Genomic DNA, 21126 nt, shown 5'->3' with positions numbered 1-21126 from the left:
ATTACACAAGTTGTAAGTGGTTGGAGGTTTCTTTTTTTAATCTCTGAGTCTTTATCCGCTTTCCCGGGTATCACCCGTGTTTATCAGCTCCCCCGCCCGGCGCCCTGCGGGGGCCCCGACTCCTGGTTCCTCTGTGCGTGTTACTAACTAAGGGAGTACATGATATCATCACTGCAAATAGTTTTCTCACAAACACCTCTTCCCATGAAAAGCTAACAAAAAGTCCACAGACGAAAAGGGAAAAAAAGAGCCCGAGCTTATTAAATTTCCTGTAGGCTTGCGAGTGATTTATTCCATGAAGTGGGGGCGGCCGGTGGGGGACTTTCCTGGCAAGGCCCGAGCCCCAGGAGCGGTGGGGGAGAAACAGGAGAGGCTGCGGGGCGGACAAGGGACGCCTGTTCCGTAAGCCGCGTGGGATGCAAGGGTTCGAGAGCCCGTGGCGTCTCGGAGGGCTGGGGGGCCAAAGGCGAAGAGCCCTCTGGGGTTTTACTGAAGCGGACTGCGGACCCTGCTCGGACCCTGCTCGGAAACAGCAGACCCCAGCGCGCTCCTTCCCCTCGGAGAGGCGGGGCCAGTGCTTCAGCTGGCTGGTGCTGGTGCCAGCGGCGCTGGAGGCGAGGGAAAACTCGCGGCGGGCCCTGGGCCGCTGCAGAGAGGATGAGGCGCCGAGGGGCATGAAGAGGAGGCTGGACGGGCCGCCAGCAGCGAGCTGTGGAGCCTGGGGCAGAATAGAACGCAGGCGGCCGGCGCCTGCACGGTGGTGAGCAGATGCCGCGGGCACCTTATTCCAGAAGTTCACGGATGACAGCATTTCGTAGGGCACTTGGCGGGCTCAGGCGGTAGAACGTGTGACTCCTGAACTCGGAGATGTGAGTTCAAGTCCCATGTTGGGAGTAGGGTTTACTCAAGAACAAAAAACCCAAAAACAACCCCCCACAAAATATACCATAGTTTCTGTGGGTCATTCATCTGGACGGTCCCGCTGGGGAACGTGGCAGTGGGAATGTCCGCCCGGTGGCCTCGTGTAAAGCCCTGCCCACCCGCCAGGGCCGGAGGGGCCGCTTCCAGGCCTCTGCACGGTGCCGTGGGAGCATCCTCCCGGCAAGTGGCCTCAGGTGGCCAGGCAGCAGCCTCGTGCGGTTCGTGGCTGCGCTGTGACTCCCGCCCCATCGCTCTAGTACATTCGCCGTCAGGGGCGAGGCGTCGAGGCTGGCTCACGCCCAGGGGAGGTGCACAGGCTCCATCGTGGAGCGGAGCAGCCAGGAACTAGGGACACGGGTAAAGCTGCCACGTCCTGTGGCCCGGGGCCCGTTCTCTGCTTCTTCTACCGAGGCACAGCCGGTCCCGTTGGAAGGGGTAATAAACCAGCTGTTTGTTCAGCGCAGTGCCTGCCACGTGGAAAATGCTGTTTACTTACTTGTGGCATTTGTCCCAGCCGATTTTCACTCTCCTGAGGAGCGACAGCCGTCGCCGTGAGGCCAGAGCGTGGAGTGAGAGGACTGTTCTCTTGGGCAGGAGTTAAAGGATGAAGAGAACATGCCAGTTGTTCTTGTCCCAAAGGGACACAGGGAAGTCCAGGCTCAGCACCTCGGCAGAAACCGTCCTGCAGTTTATTCCCATGGGTGCAGCTTGCACAGTCCAGGAGAAAACAGACAAAGTGGGGACGTGGAAGGGAGTGGAGGAGATAGATGAGTACGGCAGGCAGCAGGCACAGCAGATGCAAAGGCCCTGGGACAGGATTGTGCCTTGCATGTTTGAGGAGCAATGAGGAGGCCCTGAGGCTGGAGCAAGGCAGGAAGGAGGACTGAGGACAGACAGCAGAGAATGGGTGGGATCAGGTGTCGTAGGCATTTAGCCCTCAGCGAGAGCCATGGGCAGGACTGAACAGAGGTGGGTCATGGCCTGAGTCAGCTTTTAGCTGCTGAGGGTGGAAGCAGCCAGCTCGGCGATGAGACCTGGGTGGTGCTCTGTTTAACGCAAGGGCAGGCATGGCAGAGGCGGGCCAGTTCTAGATATATACTGGGGGCCTGACCCACTTCCAGGCAGACTGATAGCAGCTGTGGAAAGGGGTCATGTGGACCCCAGGAGTTTTGGTCTGAGTGATCACAAGCACAGAGGTGCTGCCTGAGGTGGGGAAGGCTGTGGGAAGAGCAGGTGTAGGGGGGCTGGAAAGCTACAGGGTTCAGTCTGACGTGTGTAAGATCCGAGCAGCTTGCCAGCCACTGGGTTATGGTCACAAATCACCACAAATGTGGTGGCTGGAAACAGCTCACATTTAACACCTTCCAGTTTTTGTGGGTCTGGAGTCTGGGCGTGGCTTAGCTGGGCCCAGTGCTCAGGGTCACACGAGGCTGTGATCAGGGTGGTGCCTGGGCCGCGTTCTCAACTGAAGGCCAGACTGGGGCCTTCCAAACCCATTCAGGTCATGGGCAGATGAGAGAGGGCGTGGCTTTGGCTGCCTGTCAGCTGCTGGCCACCCTCAGCTCCCACAGGCCACACAGGCTTCTCCTACATGGCCACGTACTTCATCAAGCCAGTGACGGGGTCATCAGCTCCGGTCTGCTAAGACAGAGTCTTACATCATGCAAGAGAGTCACGACAGGGACAGCCCATCAGCTCTGCGGCATTCAAATGGGTAGAAGCAAGTCACACACACCTGGGGGGATGAGACTGCCCAGGGCTGTGAACACCAAAAGGAGAGGGCCGGTGGGGTCACCCTGGGTCACCCAGGAGGAGGTCCTAGCAGCCAGCTGGACCTGAGTCTGCAATTCAGAAGATGAGGGTGGCCGGGAGCTGGTAGATGTCAGGGATGTTATTCAAACCACAAGACTGGATGGCATCACGGAGGGGAGGGCACGTACCTGCAGGTAGGCCATAAAAACACTCATTAAATCTTCTTAAAATGGTTTAAATTTTTTTTAAAAATTAAAGAAAATGTAGTCACTGCAACACAAAAAGAAAACAAAAGGAGGCAAGTGACAATAAATAAGTACGTACAGGGAAGAAAACCAAACCCAGACTAAGGTGAGGCAAGAGGACACTCAGTGATTGTGGGAAATGACGCCGTAGTGCAATATTCGGGAAATATCAAGTGAGTGCAGAGGAATTCCCGACAAGCAAAATATCAACGTTTTAACAAAGACTGCCCACGACAGGGCTGGGAATCGCACGGGGGTGATGGTCGGGCATGTGTAAGGCCGGGTCCTGTCTTTGCGTGCAATGTCGATATCTGGTTGGCTGTGGATATTTTTGGTGTTGTTTATATTTTTTAAATGGCATATAAAAATATTTATCTTGACTGAGGATATTTATTCTGACTGAGGTTTTAGGTGGCCCCCTTAAACTTTGCCCCTGAGGCCAGTATCCCAATCGCTTCACCCTAGGCCCTGGGCTGGGTGTCCCCCCTGAAGGCTGTGCACCCACGGCTCATGCCCTCTTTTTGGAAACAGTCGCTGGCAAGGATTAGAGTGGCATTAAGGACACGTTGGCCCTAAGCCGAGCCTCTCCGTGGCATCACTGGGAGGCTGGAAATCGTTGTTCCTGCCTTGTTCCCAGTATGGCTCAGCTCACAACATCTTCTTGCTCAGCACTCCCTTGGGAAGCCCCGAATGGCTCCAGACCCTTCCTGGCAGATGAACAGGGGGGCCAGGAGTCCTGATTTCTGCTTATAACTACAACAGTCCCAGATGACCTGAGAGGACTGGTCACCCCCAATGGGAGTGACTTGCTCAGTGTCACCCCATCACTGATGAGCTGGGAGGGGTGTCAGGATTTTTGTCTCTGGCCTGGGCCAGAGAACGCTGGGACAGTGGTGTACGTATTCTGAGCTGGAGGCCAGTCAAGCCCCAGGCTCAAGCTAGAGACGCTGGTGTTCACAGCTCCCAACTCAGTTCTGCATGCTCTGGGCTTTTGTTCCACGCTCCAGAGACCCTTGCCCTTCCTTCCCTTTACCTCGACGCAGATCGTAGAGCCAGTGTCAGTTCTTCTTGAAGCTTCTACGGATCGTTCCAGTAACTAGGGACAGCAAGTCTCTTGCCTGCTCGTTTCTCTTACTTTATAACTGCACACTCATTCTTTAGATTTGTCTGGGGTGTTCTCATGTATCTCTCAAGCGCGGGTGGTAACTTATCCTCCTACGTTTCTTTCAAAAAAGTAAGCTCTGCCTCATCCTGTCAAGGGGTTTCTCTTAGCTCAAGGTCACTGTGCAAGCCAGTAATCGCCGTCTTGTGTTCTCTCTTATTTTCTCTTAATCGGCTATCTTCCCTCTTTGCACTCAGCTTTTGTTGTCCATTCTCTCCCACCCCCAATCTTTGCAATAAATAAATAAATAAATAAATAAATAAATAAATAAATAAGTAAGTAAATAAATAAATAAATAAAATTCTAGAAGATATTTTGTAGTCTGAGATTCAGGGCATCAAGGATCTTCTAGAACCTTCCATCCCTTTACTCTCGCTGTCTCTTAAGTAAACTGCCCACTTGTCTGAGACAGGTTGTCTCCATTACATCTGAGTGAAAAGGGAAAGATACATCTAAACAGGCAGATTTGTTTTTTGGCTGACTTTTTTTTTTTTTTAAGCCCTAAATGAACTTTACCTCAGGTTTAGAAATATGGGTGTTTTGAGAAAGTTGGGTTTTAATGATTTTTTTATTATTATTATTATATTATGTTAGTCACCATACAGTACATCCCCGGTTTCCGATGTAAGGCTCGATGATTCATTAGTTGTGTATAACACCCAGTGCACCATGCAATATGTGCCCTCCTTACTACCCATCACCGGTCTATCCCATTCCCCCACCCCCCTCCCCTCTGAAGTCCTCAGTTTGTTTCTCATAGTCCATAGTCTCTCATGTTTCATTCCCCCTTCTGATTACCCCCCCTTTCTTTATCCCTCTCTTCCCCACCGATCATCCTAGTTCTTATGTTCCATAGATGAGAGAAATCATATGATAGTTGTCTTTCTCTGCTTGACTTATTTCACTTAGCATTATCTCCTCCAGTGCTGTCCATGTTGTAGCAAATGTTGAGAAAGTTGGGTTTTAAAGTGACTTGACTTTATGACTGGAGACTGATAAATTGGCCTGTGATCAGTCTGGCCCTCAGCTTTTGTTTCTCAACATTAAATGGAAGATAAAGCAATCCAGAGAGGTTGCTACTTGGAGGTCTTCAGCCAGCTTTTCCCAAAGCTAATATAAGCACACTGACCATTTATTTGTAGGTAAAACTGTCAGCTTTTCACTCAAGCAACAAATACCTTGTTTGTGTCGACAGTTTGCAAAGATTTTACAGCAACGTGGGGCCAACGCAAAGGGGCAGAAGGTGCATGTCTGTCCTCGAGGAGTTGACAGGGGTTTAGAAGGTTCTCTAAACTGAGTATATCCATTTAGTACTTCATAATCACTTCCCAGTCAGGGAGCCCGGTTGCCTCCATGGCTTTACTGTTTTCTGCTCCATGAGTTACTGCACCAGCACCAAACACCCCTCTTTCTGGAATTCACACTCACAAGGACAGGCACAAACTCCTGCTCTATCCGCTCTTCTCTGATTTCTCCCAACAATATTTTGTTATTGCAGTGAAGTACACACAACATGAAATTTACCATCTTAGCCATTTTAAGTATGCAGCTCAGTGGTGTTAAGCACATTCACATTGTCGTGCGGCCACCCCCACCCTCCGTCTCCAGAACGTTCCATCTCCCCACACGGAGACTCTGTCCCCAGGAAGCACGGTCTCCTTACTCCCTGCCCCAGCTCTGGCTCCCATCATCTCCTGTTTCTGCGGACCTCCTGGGAGTGGGGTCCGGCGGGATGTGTCCTTCCGTGTCTGGCTCCTCTCACTGAGCCCAGTGTCCTCAGGGTCCCTCCATGCTGTATCAAGTGTAGGATTCCTTTGGGTGCAGAAAAAACATGGAGTGGCTGGAGGTGGGAGCAAGGGGTAGTGAGTGATGAGGTGGGGAGGAGAGTCAGGGCCAAGACTTTGAACTTGGTGCTGAGGGTGGTAAGGAGCTATTGAAAGGCAGGGGGTAGCACCATCATATTTGTACAGACCAGCATCTCTTCCCCTGGGCACTGCAGACATCTAGAGGTCGTCACGCTCCGTGGGGGCATCCTGGGCACTGTGCGGGGTGGTGAGCAGCGTCCCTGACTCCCACCCCCTCATTGCCAAGAGCATCCTCAGTTGTGACAGCCAGAGACATCCCCCAAACATCTGCTCAGTGTCCCCTGGAGGCAGAATTACCCCTGTGTGATCCCCTGGTCTAGGTAGATATCTCTAGTTGCATGAAAAGATGGGTAGTTTGGGGCAGGCCTGGAGTTAGCAAGAACACCACTAGCCCAGGGAAGGGGTGAAGGTACAGGAGCAGGAATGGGTGAGTGGGATCCCTGGAGAGGAGGAAGGAGGTGAGTGGCCAGATTTGAAGGTGACCAGCAAGGAGGGGAAGGAAGATGAAGTGATGGAAGATGGGGTGGGTAGGGTGCTGGTCTACAGCAGCTTTGGGAGAGGTGGTCCCCAGAACTCAGGGGAGGGAGAAGTGAGTAGCTTTGCTGGGATAAGACACACCCCACTCGGGACATGCTGAGATGTACGTAGAGATGTCCAAGTGTCCATTCCCATCCGAAGCTCCAGAAGAGACGGGAACTGTAAACTTCTCTGTGGGGGTTGCTGGTGGATAAATGATCATTGGTGCTGTGGACTCTCTTAGGGGTAGCACCAGAGAAAGGAGCCATGGAGAATGGGGTGGGAGAGGGCTTACAGACAGTGATAAGAAGGGGCTTTTGCAGGGACTGTGGCATGGGTGCAACAAATGGTTCAACATGGTTTGCTTTGTGGCTACTTACATGGTCCCATCAAGATTTGACCAGCAAAGGAGCCAGTTAGTGAGAACACAAAGACCTCCCAGGAGGCCTCTCTATCACTCCTGCTGCCTCCAGGGATCCCCTGATCAGAATGGAAGAGGAGCTTAGGATGGAGTTTCCTCTCCTGACCACCAATTGGTTGAGGCCGTATGTCCATGAGTCTGCAAAGACCTTGGGGAAATGGGCATCCCCATGTGTGTGGAGGTGAAAACAGCTGTAACTCCAATAGCCCTGACACTGTGTTGACTCAAGTGTTTTTGTTGTTTTGCTTTCTTGTACCATAGCCGAAGAGGTGGGTGAAGAGCATTTTCTTTAGCGTCCTTGTAGAAGTTACTGCGCCCTGTTTTGGTTTGTCCATGAGCCATAAATCTGGATCTTATAAGGCGACGGCCCCATCCTGCAGCAGTTCAAGCAAAGATTGGCTCCCTTGACTGGGCAATCCAGAAGGTCTGGCCTCTGGCAGAGCTGGGTCACCCTGTCTTGTCCCTTGAAATTATTGCCTGGCTGTGCCCCTCACGTCCACCTGGTCTCTTCCTTCAAGGCATTGATCTCATCTTTCTTCCTGTTGGCAGTCAAGATGGCAGCCAATGGCCCCAAGCCTACCTATGGCAGTTTGAGAGCCCCATTGTGAAGAATGCTTCTTCCTTTTCATTATTAGTTGAACTGTATGAAATTGATCATGTCCTGTTGTTTTTGGTCTAGAAAAAGGGCAATTTCATACAGCTGAAACTCAGGGAAGAACCTTGGTTGGTTTGCTTCAGTCACGTACAACCTCTTGGGCCAACTGCTGACAGGAGTGAGGGGGTGGGCAGTGTGACTGACAGGCCCGGATCCAGTGTGGCCCTGGCATTGATGGCGGTGGGCATGAGAGCCGTGTCTCGTGGCCAGGTGGGTGGGGCACCATGACTGGGGTGAACCTTCCCCAAAGAAAAGGATCTGGGAAGACAAAAATGATACTGCCGCCCCACGTGCCACTGGAACAGAGAACTAAAGGGATAAAGCCGATCACTGGCCGTAACTAGGCCTGAAGAGGTTAACTACCTTCCTGGGGGTCACAAAATGAGCTGGACTAAAGCCCGAGTGTGCATATTGGTCTTCTGATGACCAGCACTCCTTCTGTCTGACTAGAGAGCGCTCTGGGGGAAGGGCAAGTCCTGATTTCAGGGTGTTTTTCCTATAAAGATGTCCAATGTCCTGAATCAACACTCAACTCTCTCTCCTGGGTCAGCGTTGCCCACAAAAAGCCTGTATTAGCTTCCAGCTGCCGCCGTAACGATGCATCTCCCAGGGCTAAACCCAGGTGTGGGCAGGTCTGGTCCCCCTGGGGCCCCAGGGAGATCTGGCTCTTGCCTTTTCCCGCTTCCAGAGACCCCACATCCCTTGCCCGTGGCCCCTCCTCCATCCTCACCACCAGTAGCGCAGGGTCCACCCATCTCTGGGACTCCCAACCTCTGCCTCTGTCTCTTGAGGATGCCAGCCCCCCCCCCCGGAAACCCAGGGCCACCTCCACTTCGGGGGCCTTGACAAGGTCCCACCTGCAAGGTCCCTTTAATGTGCGAGATGACATACCCAAGGTCCTAAGGACTAGGACATGGACATCTTTGGGGCCACTATTCTGCCTGCCACAGGGTCTAAGCAAAATGCCATTTCTGTGGAAGTGCCCAGAGACACTGTCAGATTGTCTGGACCAAACAGTCACTGCCTTTTCTGAGCCTTGCTTGGTTCAAAGGCAGATTTTGTAGCCTGATTTTTATCTGCCCTCCACCACGCCTGCCAACTGCCGGATGCGGTTTCTCTGCCCTTGGAGGAGGCCGCGTGGGGGTCGTGCCGGGGCGCGAATGCACTGGTGCGAGTCCAGCCCAGGGCTCATCAGGACTCAGGCGTGCAGCCAGCAGGCGGCTCAGCCTCTCCTGAGTTCGTTTGTTCAGAGGCTGGCTCCTGGCTCTCCACATTCTGGATGTTTCTGCACGGAAACAGTCCCCATGGTTCTTGGCGTCCTCCTCACCTCCTCCAGTTTGTAGTGTATGTGCCTCCTCTCTCGCTCTCCTGATCCCTCCCTCCCTTCATTCCTTCCTCCCCTCCCTCCTTTCCACTTCTTTTTTCCTTCCTTCTTGTGATAAAACACATGACATAAAATTCACCACCGTAACCGTCCCCAGGTGCACAGCCCCGCGGCATGAAGCACGCTCACCCCGTCCTGCAGCCACCCCCACCCTCGTCTCCAGAACGTTCCGTCTCCCCACACGGAGACTCTGTCCCCAGGAAGCACAGACTCCCCACCCCCTGCCCCAGCCCTGGCTCCCACCAGCTCCTCGCTGTCTGTGTGGACGGGACACCTCTGGGGACCTCCTGGGAGTGGGGTCCTGCGGGATGTGTCCTTCTGGGTCTGGCTCCTCCCACTGAGCCCAGTGTCCTCGGGGTCCGTCCACGTCGTGGCAGGTGTCGGGGTCCCTTCATCCTAGGGCTGGGTCGTGTTCCAGCGCGTGGACGGATCGTGCTGTGTTCATCCTTCATGCACTGATGGACACGTGGGGCACGTCTGCCTCCTGGCTGCTGTGGATGCTGCTGCCGTGAACACAGGTGTGCAAGAGCCTCACGACCCTGCTTCCAGTTCCTCTGGGTGTAGACCTCGAATGGGATTGCTGGTTCCTATGGTCACCCTGTGACAATTCTAAGTAATTCACATGGTAATTGTATTTCACTGTTGGAGGAGTCACCATACCGTTTTCCCCGGCGACCGCCCCATTTTCCATTCCCACAGGACTTCTGATTTCAATCCTCATCTACTCTGTCTGTTTTTGAGAACAGCCATCCTAACGGGTGTGAAATCTCTCTAATTCTTCCTTGGTGAGGAGTGTACGGCCAACTATAAAGTCAGAGGTGAAGACTGCCCCCACGTCTGATGCCCTGTGCAAGTGCAGGCGTGTTCTGGAGTGAACTGTGTCCCCTCAAATTTCATGTTGAAGTCCGAACCCCCAATACCTCAGAATAATTATTTGGAAAGAGGGTCTTTACAGAGGTGATCAAATTAAAATGAGATCATGAGGGTGAGCCCTAGTCCTATATGACTGGTGTCCTTATGAAAAGGGACACTTGGACAGACATGCACACGGGGAGAACGTCCTGGGAAGACGGAGGCAGACGTGAGGTGACACTTCTATAGGCCAAGGGTCACCATGATTGCTGTGACCAGCAGAATCTAGGAGCGAGCTTGGGGCAGGTTCCCCTTTGTGGCCCCAGAAGGAACCAGCCCTGCCGCCACCTTGATTTTGGACTTCTGACCTCCAGAGCCGGGAGAGAATCAGTCTCTGCTGTTTGAACCACTCAGTTCGTGGTGCCCTGTTCTGGCAGCCCCAGGAGACACACAGGGAGATCCCCCCACACCACTCGTGGGTGTGGCAATTCCCTAGAATGACTCGGAACTCACTAAAAGCTGTTGTAGCCACAGTTATGGTTCACAGGGATCAACATGTCAGGTTAAGATCAGAGAGAGGACGGCACGGCACAGGGCAGCTTAGTCCACTCAGGCGGCTCTAGCAGCCACCATCAGTGGCTCATGGTTCCGGAAGCTGGAAGGCCAAGTTCGAGGTGCCAGTGGCTTCCATGCCTGGTGAGAATCTGCTTCCCACTTCACAAATGGCCATATTCTCGCTGTGTCCTCACATGGGGGGGGGGTCAGGGAGCTCGCTGGGGCCTCTCTTATAAGGGCTCTCATCCCATTCACAGGGGCTGCACCCTATGACCTAATCCCCTCCCAGAGCCCCCACCTCCTAATACCATCACCTTGGGGAGTAGGGTTTCTGCATATGGATTTGGGGACACATAGACATTAGTTTACAGCACCAGGAGAAACACCAAGCATGGCGCTTCCATCGTTCTCTCCCCCATCCAGCCAGGGGGCGTTGTTCTCAGGGCACACGAGATGACACACATGGAGTATCACCAATCCAGGTGGCCCCCCTAACTTCCAGTTTTGGGGCCCAGAGTTTTTACTGGGGCTCCACAGCATAGGCATGACTGATTCACTGACTGATTCACTGAATGCCCACATGGCTGCTTCAGCCTCCCAGGAACTGAGGACAAAGTCTGGCCTTTCTTTTTGAGCAATCCTAAATTCTGCCTACATATCCTTTTAACGAGATCTCTTTATCCCCTTGAATTCCCACTCCATTCTCTTCTGGCCAGACTGGCCTTCTCAGATGCTTCTTCAGGAAAAATTAAGAGAAGAGAAAGCAGGCACACTGACCCCGTGAGTACTCCGTGGGCCACTGGTACATAGAAGGGGTTTTGCTTGGGACAGCAAAACCCAAAACGTGGCCTTCTTTTCCAAGGACACCAGGACTCCGGCAGCGGACCTTGGGGCAGTGGTGCTGTGTGTGCACTGAGGCCAGCAATCCGTGTTTTCTAGGCAGGATCAGTCAGACTCTGGTGACCACAGCGTTCAGTTGGCATCTGTCCAGCTGTGTGGCTTGATGTGACACTGACAGTGACTGCTAAGGACAGCTTTGGCTGCATCCAGTATTTTGACATGAAGCATATCCAAGATTGTTCAGTTCTAAATATTTTATTTAGGGGCACCTGTGTGGCTCAGTCAGTTAAGTGTCTGACTCTTGATCTCAGCTAAATATTTTATTTAATTAGCTATGACTTCTTCTTGGAATCATTAATTTTCTAGAAGTAATTTTAGATTTGCAATCCAGTGAGATATGCACCCTGCTTATCCCCATGTGCATTTCAGACTGCCACTGCTTGTGATTTCTGTGGTAGAATTCTAAGAGGGCCCTAAGATTTCTGCCCCCCCCCCCCCGGCACACATGCCCTGTGTAACCCTTTCCCTCTGAGTGAGAAGTGCTGACTATGATGCCATGGTTGCTCCCTTGATTCGGTCCCATTAGATGAGCAAGGTGTCAGGATGTGGCTCCCATTGCTGCCTTACATTCTGTACAACTCCATCTTAGTACACTGCAGTGAGTTTCCCCCACTGGCCTTGACAAAGTGGCTGCTGTGTTCAGGAGCCTGTGATCTAAGGCCAGCCCCTGGTCAACAGACAGCAAGGAAGTGGGGGCCTCAGCCCCACAACTGCAAGGAAACAAATTCTGGCAACAACAGGGAGCTCAGAAGTGGATCCCTCCCCAGCTGAGCCTCCGGATGAGAATGCAGCCCAGCCAACACCTCGCTCGCAGCCTAGTGAGAACCTGAGTAGAGGACCCAGCTGAGATATGCCAGTATCCTGACCACAGAAACTGCAAGAAAATGACTGTGTGTTGTTCTAAGCTGCTACATCTGCGGTAATGTGCTGAGAAGCAGCAGCTGACAGACACACCTTCTCTGCATTGGCCCCCCTCCTGCTACAGGGCTTTATGCCTTTTGTTCTTGCTGTGTGGAAATCTGTTCCTTCCATGGGCACTTACTGAATTCCTGCTTATCCTTCAGAACTCAGATAACACATTCCTCCCCCAGGAAACCCTTCCTGACCCCCTGTCTAGATCAAAGCTCCTTTTTACAGACTCAAAACCCCGTGGACACATCTTTATTTTCCAGCCTTAATTGTAGCTGTAATTTCAATTTATTTGGGTCTCTGCCACTAAGATTTAAGCTCTCTGAGCTCAGAGAATCTCATCTACCTCATTCAGGGCTCGGTACTCAGCACAGAGCATCCAGGCCTGGCCCGTCATAAATATCAGATGGGCAGAAAGCTGAATGAATAGTGCTTCTATATTCGATGTTAAATAGCATCAGGCCCCTTCTGTGCCCTAATGACAGTGATGACAAGACAATTCCGAGAACACAGGCATCCTTAGAAAACCCACAGGCTTGGGGGGGGGGGTAGCAGGGGCAGCCGGGGCTGAATGAATATAGTGTGTGTGTGTTTGGTTGGGGGAGTGTCAATGAGCTCATACACTAAACTTGAGTTTCCAGGCCTAATCACAGAGGTGAATCTTGGTGTCTTTGTCCCTAAAACATTTCATCAAGTGATTCTTAGAGATTCCCTGGCTCCTCAGAAGGCAATTCAGCTCAAGTGTAAGAATAAAGGGGTAAGTGTTATACAGCCTCACTCCCCGCCACCCCCGCACATCTCCCCTTTCTCATCAGCTCCAGATGGTGGCGGTGAGGCATGGAGTGGCCATTCCCAACAGGGACACACTCCCTTGAGGATGGAATATTTTGGCTGGGCCCCAGCATATTCTTCCAGACTTAACAATGAACGTATAGCAGAGTCACACAAATCTGAATTTCAAATAAACAGCAAATACTTTTTTTTAGCATAAGGATGTCCCAAATGTTGCACAAGACATATGAAGGACTGTATTAGTGAGTTTCTCTAGAGAAACAGAGCCAACAAGAAGGAGAGAGGTATTTTAAGGAACTGGCTCACACGCCATGGGGGCTGGCAAGTCAGAAACCCGAAAGCAGACTGGAGACCCAGGGCAGAGTTGATGCTGCGGCCCAAGCCCCCTTCCTCTCCTCCAAAGGTCTTCAACTGATGGCATGTGGCCCACCCACAACAGGGAAGGTCACCTGCTCTACTCAACCTCTACTAATTTGGAAGTTAATTACATCTGGGGGAGCCTGGGTGGCTCGGTCCATTAAGCGTCGGCCTTCGCTCAGGACATGATCCCGGGGTCCTGGGATGGAGTCCCACATCGGGCTCCCTGCTCAGCGGGGCCTCTGCTTCTCCCTCTCTTCCTCTGTGCTCTCCCTCTCCCTCAAATAAATAAATAAATAAAATCTTTTTTAAAAGAGTTAATTACTTCTAAAAATCAGCTTCAGGGCAATACTTACAATAATGTTTGACCGGAAAACCCGGCACCATAACCTAGCCAACTAGCCACGTAAAATAAACCACGCCAGGGACACATTTATGCCACAAAAGCATGCTTCGCTCATCTGAAATTCGAGCGTACCTGGGTGCCCAGTATTCCCCCTGACACCCCGGCCTGCCATTCGTGCCCACAGGCCCCCAAGCAGCTCTGCGACCTCTGGGAACTGTGGGCCGCCTCCGCGCACCGACTAGGGGGGCTCCCCCAGCCTCCCTCTCTGTGGCGTCGTGGCGCCCACGGCCGGAGCCCGGCGGGGAAGGCGGGGAGGCCTGCGCAGAGAGGGTGCGGGTGCAGGAGATCCGCAGACTCGGGGGGGCGGGGGCTGCTTTCCCAGAACCGGGCGTCCCTGGAGGAAAGGTGGCCCGGCGGGCGGCCCTCTGCGCACCTGACAGGCGGAAGCTGGAGGCCGGCGCGGTGAGGCCGCAGCTGCTCTTGTCGCCTCGCAGCCTTCCCAGGAGACCAAAGAGTAGCACGCATCGCTCCTGACGGACACAGCCTCGCGCTCCGGTGCTGCGGACTTGCAACAAGGCCTCGGCGGGCCTCGGCGGAGTCTCTCGCGAGACCGCGATCAAGGGGCGGCCTCGTGAGACCCCAGCTCGGATCTCTCGCGACACTGCGCTCAAGGCCCGGCCTAGTGGGACCCTCGTCTCGGTCTCTCGCGAGACTATGATCAAGGCCCCCTTGTAGTGGGACAGCCCCCCCCCCCACGCCCCTGTCTCGGATCTCTCGCGAGACTGCCTGAAGGGGCGCGCTGGACGCCAGAACACAGAGGAGCACATGGCTGTTCCCGGTCCTCTGGGAGCTGAGGACCTAGGGAGGATCAGTGCCTGGTGTACCGGCAGCGGAGGAGGGCAGAGGCCTGTCCCTCTGGCGGGGATGCTGGCGGCCGCGGGTGGTCGCGTAGAGTCCAGGGCCACGAAGGACGCCGCGGGCACCGGAGCTAGCGCCGGGGCCAGGCTCCATCTTGTTCGCTCAGTGTCCATGTGCTGCGAGACGTCCCCGTCCCGGTCCCGGGACCTGTAACTGTTGCCTCGTGCGGCAGAGGGGACCTTGTCAAGGCCCCGAGGTGGGGGCGAGCCTGGGCTCCCCGGGGACCCGGCGTCCTCACGAGGTCCTCAGGAGAGGGAGGCAGAGGGCGGGAGCCCCAGAGACGGGCAGACCCCGCGCTGCCGGCAGTGAGGATGGAGGGGGTGTCATGGGCCAGGAAGAGGCAGGAGCCGGGTCTCCCTGGGGCCCCGGGGGGCCAGCCCTCCCGCGCCTGCGTTTTAGGACTTCCGAGCCCAGAACTGCTCAGTAATAAATTTGGTTCCTTCCCGGCACCAGGTTTGTGGTGATTTGTTACAAGGGTCACAGGAAAGTCGTGCATCCCTCCTGGCCCCAGCGGCGCACAGGGAGCCCACATGCACAGGCCCAGCCAGCAGTCCCACTGAACCCGTGTTTTGTGGGGTTTTTTTGTTTGTTTTTGTTTTTTAAAGATTCTACTTATTTGTCAGAGAGAGAGTGAGAGAGCACAAGCAGGGGGAGCAGCAGAGGGAGAAGCTGACTCCCCTGCTCAGCAGGGAGGCTGATGCGGAACTCGATCCCAGGACCCTGGGATCATGACCTGAGCTGAAGGCAGGTGCTTAACGGACCGAGCCCCCCAGGCGCCCCTGAACCTGTGTTTTGTGACTGTTTGAGACAGGTGCCTAGGGTGCTGTGGAAGGCTGGCACATATGCACAAGTGAAACCCTTGCTTAGAGGACAAGAAGCATCCTCCAGCTCTGACCTTGTTTTTTGGTCCTTTCTTGCTGGCATCCAGGTCGCCTTCCCCGTGTCTAGGAGCCATGGAACCCACCACCGGTGACTTACAGCCTGTGCCTGGGGCAGCAAAGGAAGTCCCAGCTCTGGATGCCACGTGCTGCCGTGTGGCCCTCTCCACGGTGGTGGCCACCAGCATTGTCATGGTCACCCTGGGAGTCCTCATGGGTAAGCGGCTGTGGGCTTGCACGGGTTCACACACCGGGCGACTTGCACAAAGATACTTCGAGGTGGCTCAGTGGTATCCATGTTACGATCCCAGAATCAAAGGGCTGAGCATGCAGGCATGGAACTGAAGGCTGGCCCTCAGGCCACCAGGAGTAAGTCAGGCAGGCCAGGAGCCTGGGCCTGGTGTGCACTGGGTGGCGGTCTGGGGTGGGTGGGTGGGGGCATGGGCAGGCCAGGCACCAGGTATTCACATTTTCCATGGACCAGGCTCTCCTGGGAAGTTTTCCGCGTGGGGTGAAAAAGGAGACAAATACGGACAATGAAATGAACTCTTAAATATTGAGAAATTTGAAAACTACTTATACTTTTTGAAGTGTAAAGAATGAACAGTGCGGAGCCTGGGTGGCTCAGTGGGATAAGCGTCCGACTTTCGATTTCAGCTCAGGTCGTGATCTCAAGGTCGTGAGATCGAGCCCCGCATCAGGCTCCGTGCCGGGTGTCGAGTCTGCTTGAGATTCCCTGTCTCTCTTTCCCTGCCCCCCCCCCATGAACAGTGGTTTATGCTCCTGTAATTCACTATGGCCCCTGTTTTCATGTTTGCTTCCAGTGGGTAATCATATGATTTAGGGTGGGGGCGCCTGGGTGGCACAGCGGTTAAGCATCTGTCTTCGGCTCAGGGCGTGATCCCGGCGTTCTGGGATCGAGCCCCACATCAGGCTCTTCTGCTATGAGCCTGCTTCTTCCTCTCCCACTCCCCCTGCTTGTGTTCCCTCTCTCACTGGCTGTCTCTATCTCTGTCGAATGAATAAATAAATAAAATCTTTAAAAAAAAAAATCATATGATTTAGGGTGAACCATACAAAACCGTGGCCTCGCTATACAGTGTGGGGCTGCGGTTATAAACAGAGGAAGCTCTTTTTACGTTTCGGCAGAATGATCTAGAGATGCCTACGTTAGAAAAAGTAGGGAGAGGTGCCGAGTGGCAAGAAAGGGAAACACGTTTCCTGTGTGCACCAGTTGTCTTTCTGGAGGGAGTTTCAGAGCCTGACTAACCGGTTACCTCTGGGTAGGACAGCAGGCGGTGGAGCACAGGAGGGACATTGGTCACCAGATGCCCTTTGGTGGCTTCTGATTTTGAACCACGTGGGTCCATTACGTCCGTTCACAGTGTTGTCCTATTGTAAAGTATGGAACCAGTCACCGCAGCTGGCCACGGAGTCCCGGGTTTTCCCTGTGACGTCTCCGTGGTTTACAGCCTCGCAGGTCTCCACACACAGGCGCGTGTCCGGAGATGATACCCCGTGCTGTGTTGTGAGAATGCGCGAGGTGACAGTAGGGTCTGCACACCCTTTGGGAGCTTGCCGCTCCTTCCACTGCATGTGCTAGATTCCCCGTCACGTTTATGTAGACGTTCCCCACGAGCCATTTTCATTGTTAGCCACACAGACAGCAGCTCTTCCCGTGTTGTCTGCCTCAGTGCTGCGGGGGACGGCAGCCCCGCGCCCGGGCCTGGTTAGAGTGAAAGCAGTGAATGTTAAATAATACTTACAAGGCATTTCCTGGGGGCGCCTGGGGGGCTCAGTCCGTGGAGCGTCAGACTTGATCTCAGCTCAGGTCTTGATCTCAGGGTCGTGAGTTACTCGGCGTCCGGCGTGGAGCCTACTTAAAAAAAAAGTCAATTCCTCGTCCCCACCCGCCACCTTCGCAGTCAGCTCACGGACGCTGCACTGGACAGCGTCATCTAGAACATTCCGTCATCACAGGACGTTCTGGGCAGCACTGCTCTGAAACAGGCTTGTTTTGAGCTTCCTGCAGTTTTATTTGGGGATGCGAAGTCACCTTTCATTCATAAGATAATGGTAATAAGTGGCAGTTTGAGAGAAAGTGTTCTCCTGTAGCAAAACAGTAAGTTGGCGATCCTGTGTGGGCTTCCTTGATTTTTATATGTAGCACGCGTCTCTATTGGTTATATTTTGTGTTTATATCGTGGAACGTCTGGAGTATCTCGCAGCCTGGCGTGACTGGCAGAGGCCCCCCGACGGCTGTGGGAGTCAAAGGCAGGAAACTTTGTGCTGTGAGTGTGTGTGCGTGTGAGCGCGTGTGTGTGCGTGTGTCACGCTAGGGGAGGCAGGGGCATCCTAGAAGCGCACACACATGTTGAGAGCAACATAAATACAATCCCCATCAGGACCCCTAAACTGAGGAAGACTCAAGAAGCGTTCACACAGTTTTTAAATTTTTCTTTAATTAAAATTAAGATGTATTCCCTTCCCACACAGCGCAAATTTTAGTTGGTGATGTTAGCCTGGAGAGAAGCTGGGCGTCGGGCACACGGGGTCTCCCTGCTATTTCTGAGCTTCCTGTGGGTCTGTCATTACTTCAGAGGGAGAACAGGCTTGGGGGGTGCGCCCGGCTGGCTCAGTCCGTGGAGCGGGCGATTCTTGATCTTGGGGTTGTGAGTTCAAGTCCCACGTTGGGTGTAGTGGGGATAAAAAAGGAAAGAAAGAGAGAGAGAGAGAAAGAAAGAAAGGAAAGAAAGAAAAAGAAAGAAAGGAAGGAAGGAAGGAAGGAAGGAAGGAAGGAAGGAAGGAAGGAAAGAAAGAAAGAAAAAGAAAAGAAAGAAAGACGGGCTTAGTCGTGGTATGGAGCAAAAACGCTTTGGCCCATACGACAGGGCGCTCGTTTCTATTTTTCACTTCTCAAATGAGAAAAGAAACTGTGTTTGGAATTGGCACACAACATGTATTCCACTGTATTGAATAAACAAAGATCTAAATATCTACCTAGATGAATATTTGTTCACAATACATAGAATTGGGACCCAGCTTTTATGGTTTATGTGGTCACAGCTTTCATTTTTTTGGTAAATCTTAATTATGATCATTTTTTTTGCTAGTGTGTCATTTTGTGAGTTCTAACACATTTTCAACAGTTAGAAAGCCATGTTTTCAGTGGTTGCTACTGTAATCTTTACTTTAAAACTTTTTGTGACTCTTCGTCTCGGCTCTCGTGTACTTTCTGTGACTGGAGCAGAGCAGGCATGTGGCACGTGGCTGGACAAGTGTACAGGTGGTGCTGGGCTCGCCTGCGGGCAGCTGCCGCCCGCGCCACATGGCCCACGTGCAGCCTCGCCGCCGTGCCGGCCGCTCCTCTGCCCCTGCTCTGCCCCTTCCCACCCACCCGTGTTTATGGGTCTGAGTCTTCGCTGTTGTGTACTTTTGACACAGTGTTTCCAACACTTGGAAACCCGTGTTCTTTCACAGGGTGGAATCATGGGACTGGTCCAAGGGTTGTGGCTCTGGTCAGGCCCCTGTGGCGTCTGGTGGAAATTGCTCCAGATTGGAGACAGGGTCTGCCGAGGCCATTTCAGCCATTTTTGGCTGAAGGCAGTTTCAGGCCCTGAGCCAGGCACACCTGGAGAGACTGGTGAGCAGGAGCTAGTCCTGTCCTCAGAAAACCAGGGGACGTCTGGGCGCCTTCAGGTGGGTGACCATAGTGGACGTCATGGAACCCAGAACATGTGTGAGAGGTGAAAGGGGACACTGTTAGTGATTGTTCAGGGGCCCCCAGGAAGTCGGCCCACCAGCTGTTTGTTGGGGTAGTGGCTCCTGGGTGGCTGGGGGCCTTTGAAGCTGACTTAACTGCACCCCGACCCTGATGTGGGGCTCTCTCACGGGGCGCTGGTCTTGTCCGCAGCCTCCCTCTCTACACAGGGTGTCGACGTGGAGCACACGGCTGAGCTGCAGGGGGTCCAGTATGCCCGCAGCTTGCAGCAAGAGACCTCAGAGTACTACGGCATGCTGACGCCCACTCTGGAAAGGCTGGTGAGGGCGGCCAGGGGCTGTGACCGGGCGAGCAGAGCAGAGCAGGGGGGAAGCCCAGGCAGGCACTGAGGCAGGGAAGAGGGCACATGGGGCGAAGAGGATGAGGCCGCTGTTGCCGGCACTGGCGGGCTCTGGAATGCAGGGGAGTGCAGCATCGGTGGGGACTGACCCGTGCTGGGCGCACAGGCACTTGGAAAGGCTATAAGTTGTAGTCCAGGGGCGAGATCAGAACCTACACACAGGCTGGTGGGAACCTGAAAGAGGGCGGCTGCCGTGGAAGCAGGTAGGCCGTCGGTCAGGTCAGACAAGGTTTCCATGATGCAGCGGTTCTGTGCGTAGGTGTCCACCCAAGAGAAATGAAAGTTCATGTCACACAGAAAGCCCGCACACCCATGTCCACAGCAGCAGGACTCACAAGAGCCAAAAAGTGGAAACACCCAAATGCCCATCGGTGGGTGAATGGATAAACACGAGGAGTCCACCATGCGCGGGAGTGTCCGTCAGCCGCGAGCAAGAGCAAGGCGCCCACATGCGCTGCCTGGGGATGGACCCCGAGCCCACGACGCTCAGGGAGGGAACCAGACACAGAAGGCCCCACGGCGTGTGAGTCCACAGGGGTGACACGTCCAGAACAGGCTCTTCCACGGACGGGAAGGGGGCTCGTGGGGGCCGGGCGCTGGGGGTGGGGTATGACTCTTAGGGGAGATGGGGTTGCTTTTGGGCTGATGGAATGTTTGAAAATTGGTTGCGGTGATGGCTGCACAACTCTGTGAATGCACTAAAACCCATCCAGTTGTACACTCTTAAAAGGTAAGATTTAAGGTAGGTGAATTATGTCTCAAGAATGTACTCTAAATTTCATTCTAAGAGAAGCAGGAGGGTCACTAGGTGAGCATTCATGTTTTGAAAGGAGCAGTCTGCCTGTGGCCTGGAGGCTGTGTGATAAGACCTGAGAGAAGCAGGGCAGCATTGCTGGGTCACCCCCGGCCATACCGGGGTCAGCACACTTTTCCTCTAAGGTCAGACAGGCAAGATCCCTGGCTTCTCGGGGCCAGACACTCTCCGGCCCAACTACTCAACTTGGCATGAGGCAGCTCGAGAGGTGCCGCAGAGGACGGGAGGGTGAGTGGATGTGGCTCTGTGCCAATAAAACTTTATTTGTGGACACTGAAATACACACTTCAAATAATCTCCGTGTGACATGAGATACTATTTTTCTTTTGATTTTCTTCAACCATTTAAAGATTCAAACACCGTTCTCAGTTTCTGAACTGTGCAAACACAGGCAATGGCTCAAATTTGGCCCATGGGTGTTAGTTTCCTGATCTCGGTCCCACACCCTGAATCACTGTCCGAAAGAAATAAAACACAAGCCCCAGGGACGCCCGGGTGATCAGTCGTTGAGCGTCTGCCTTCGGCTCAGGGCGTGATCCCGGCGTTCTGGGATCGAGCCCCACGTCAGGCTCCTCCGCTGGGAGCCTGCTTCTTCCTCTCCCGCTCCCCCTGCTTGTGTTCCCTCTCTCGCTGGCTGTCTGTCTCTGTGAAATAAATAAAATCTTAAAAAAAACACCACAAGCCCCATGCATAACTTAAAATTTTCTAGCAGCTACATTAAGGAAAAGAAAACAGGTATGTTTAATTTTAATAATATATTTTA

The 21126-nt window shown here is 53.5% G+C and overlaps 1 protein-coding gene across 1 annotated transcript in view; it reads left to right on the top strand.

Annotated features, from left to right (window-relative positions):
• The first annotated feature begins 14912 nt into the window (after positions 1 to 14912).
• TMPRSS9 (transmembrane serine protease 9) overlaps positions 14913 to 21126 on the top strand; it is a 31245-nt gene continuing 25031 nt past the window's right edge. Inside the window, exons 1-3 of the mRNA XM_087867423.1 lie at positions 14913 to 15361; positions 15479 to 15645; positions 19342 to 19469. Coding sequence (XP_087723549.1) covers positions 15504 to 15645; positions 19342 to 19469 — 270 coding nt within the window. The 5' untranslated portion in view covers positions 14913 to 15361; positions 15479 to 15503. The remainder of the gene's footprint in view (positions 15362 to 15478; positions 15646 to 19341; positions 19470 to 21126) is intronic.

The sequence above is a fragment of the Ursus americanus genome, chromosome 14, assembly GCF_024610735.1.
Source record: "Ursus americanus isolate L20-20 chromosome 14, mUrsAme1.1.p, whole genome shotgun sequence".
In the NCBI taxonomy this organism is placed as follows: domain Eukaryota; kingdom Metazoa; phylum Chordata; class Mammalia; order Carnivora; family Ursidae; genus Ursus; species Ursus americanus.
Note: the sequence above shows the minus strand (reverse complement) of the source record. Positions and strands in the feature narration are given on the sequence as shown.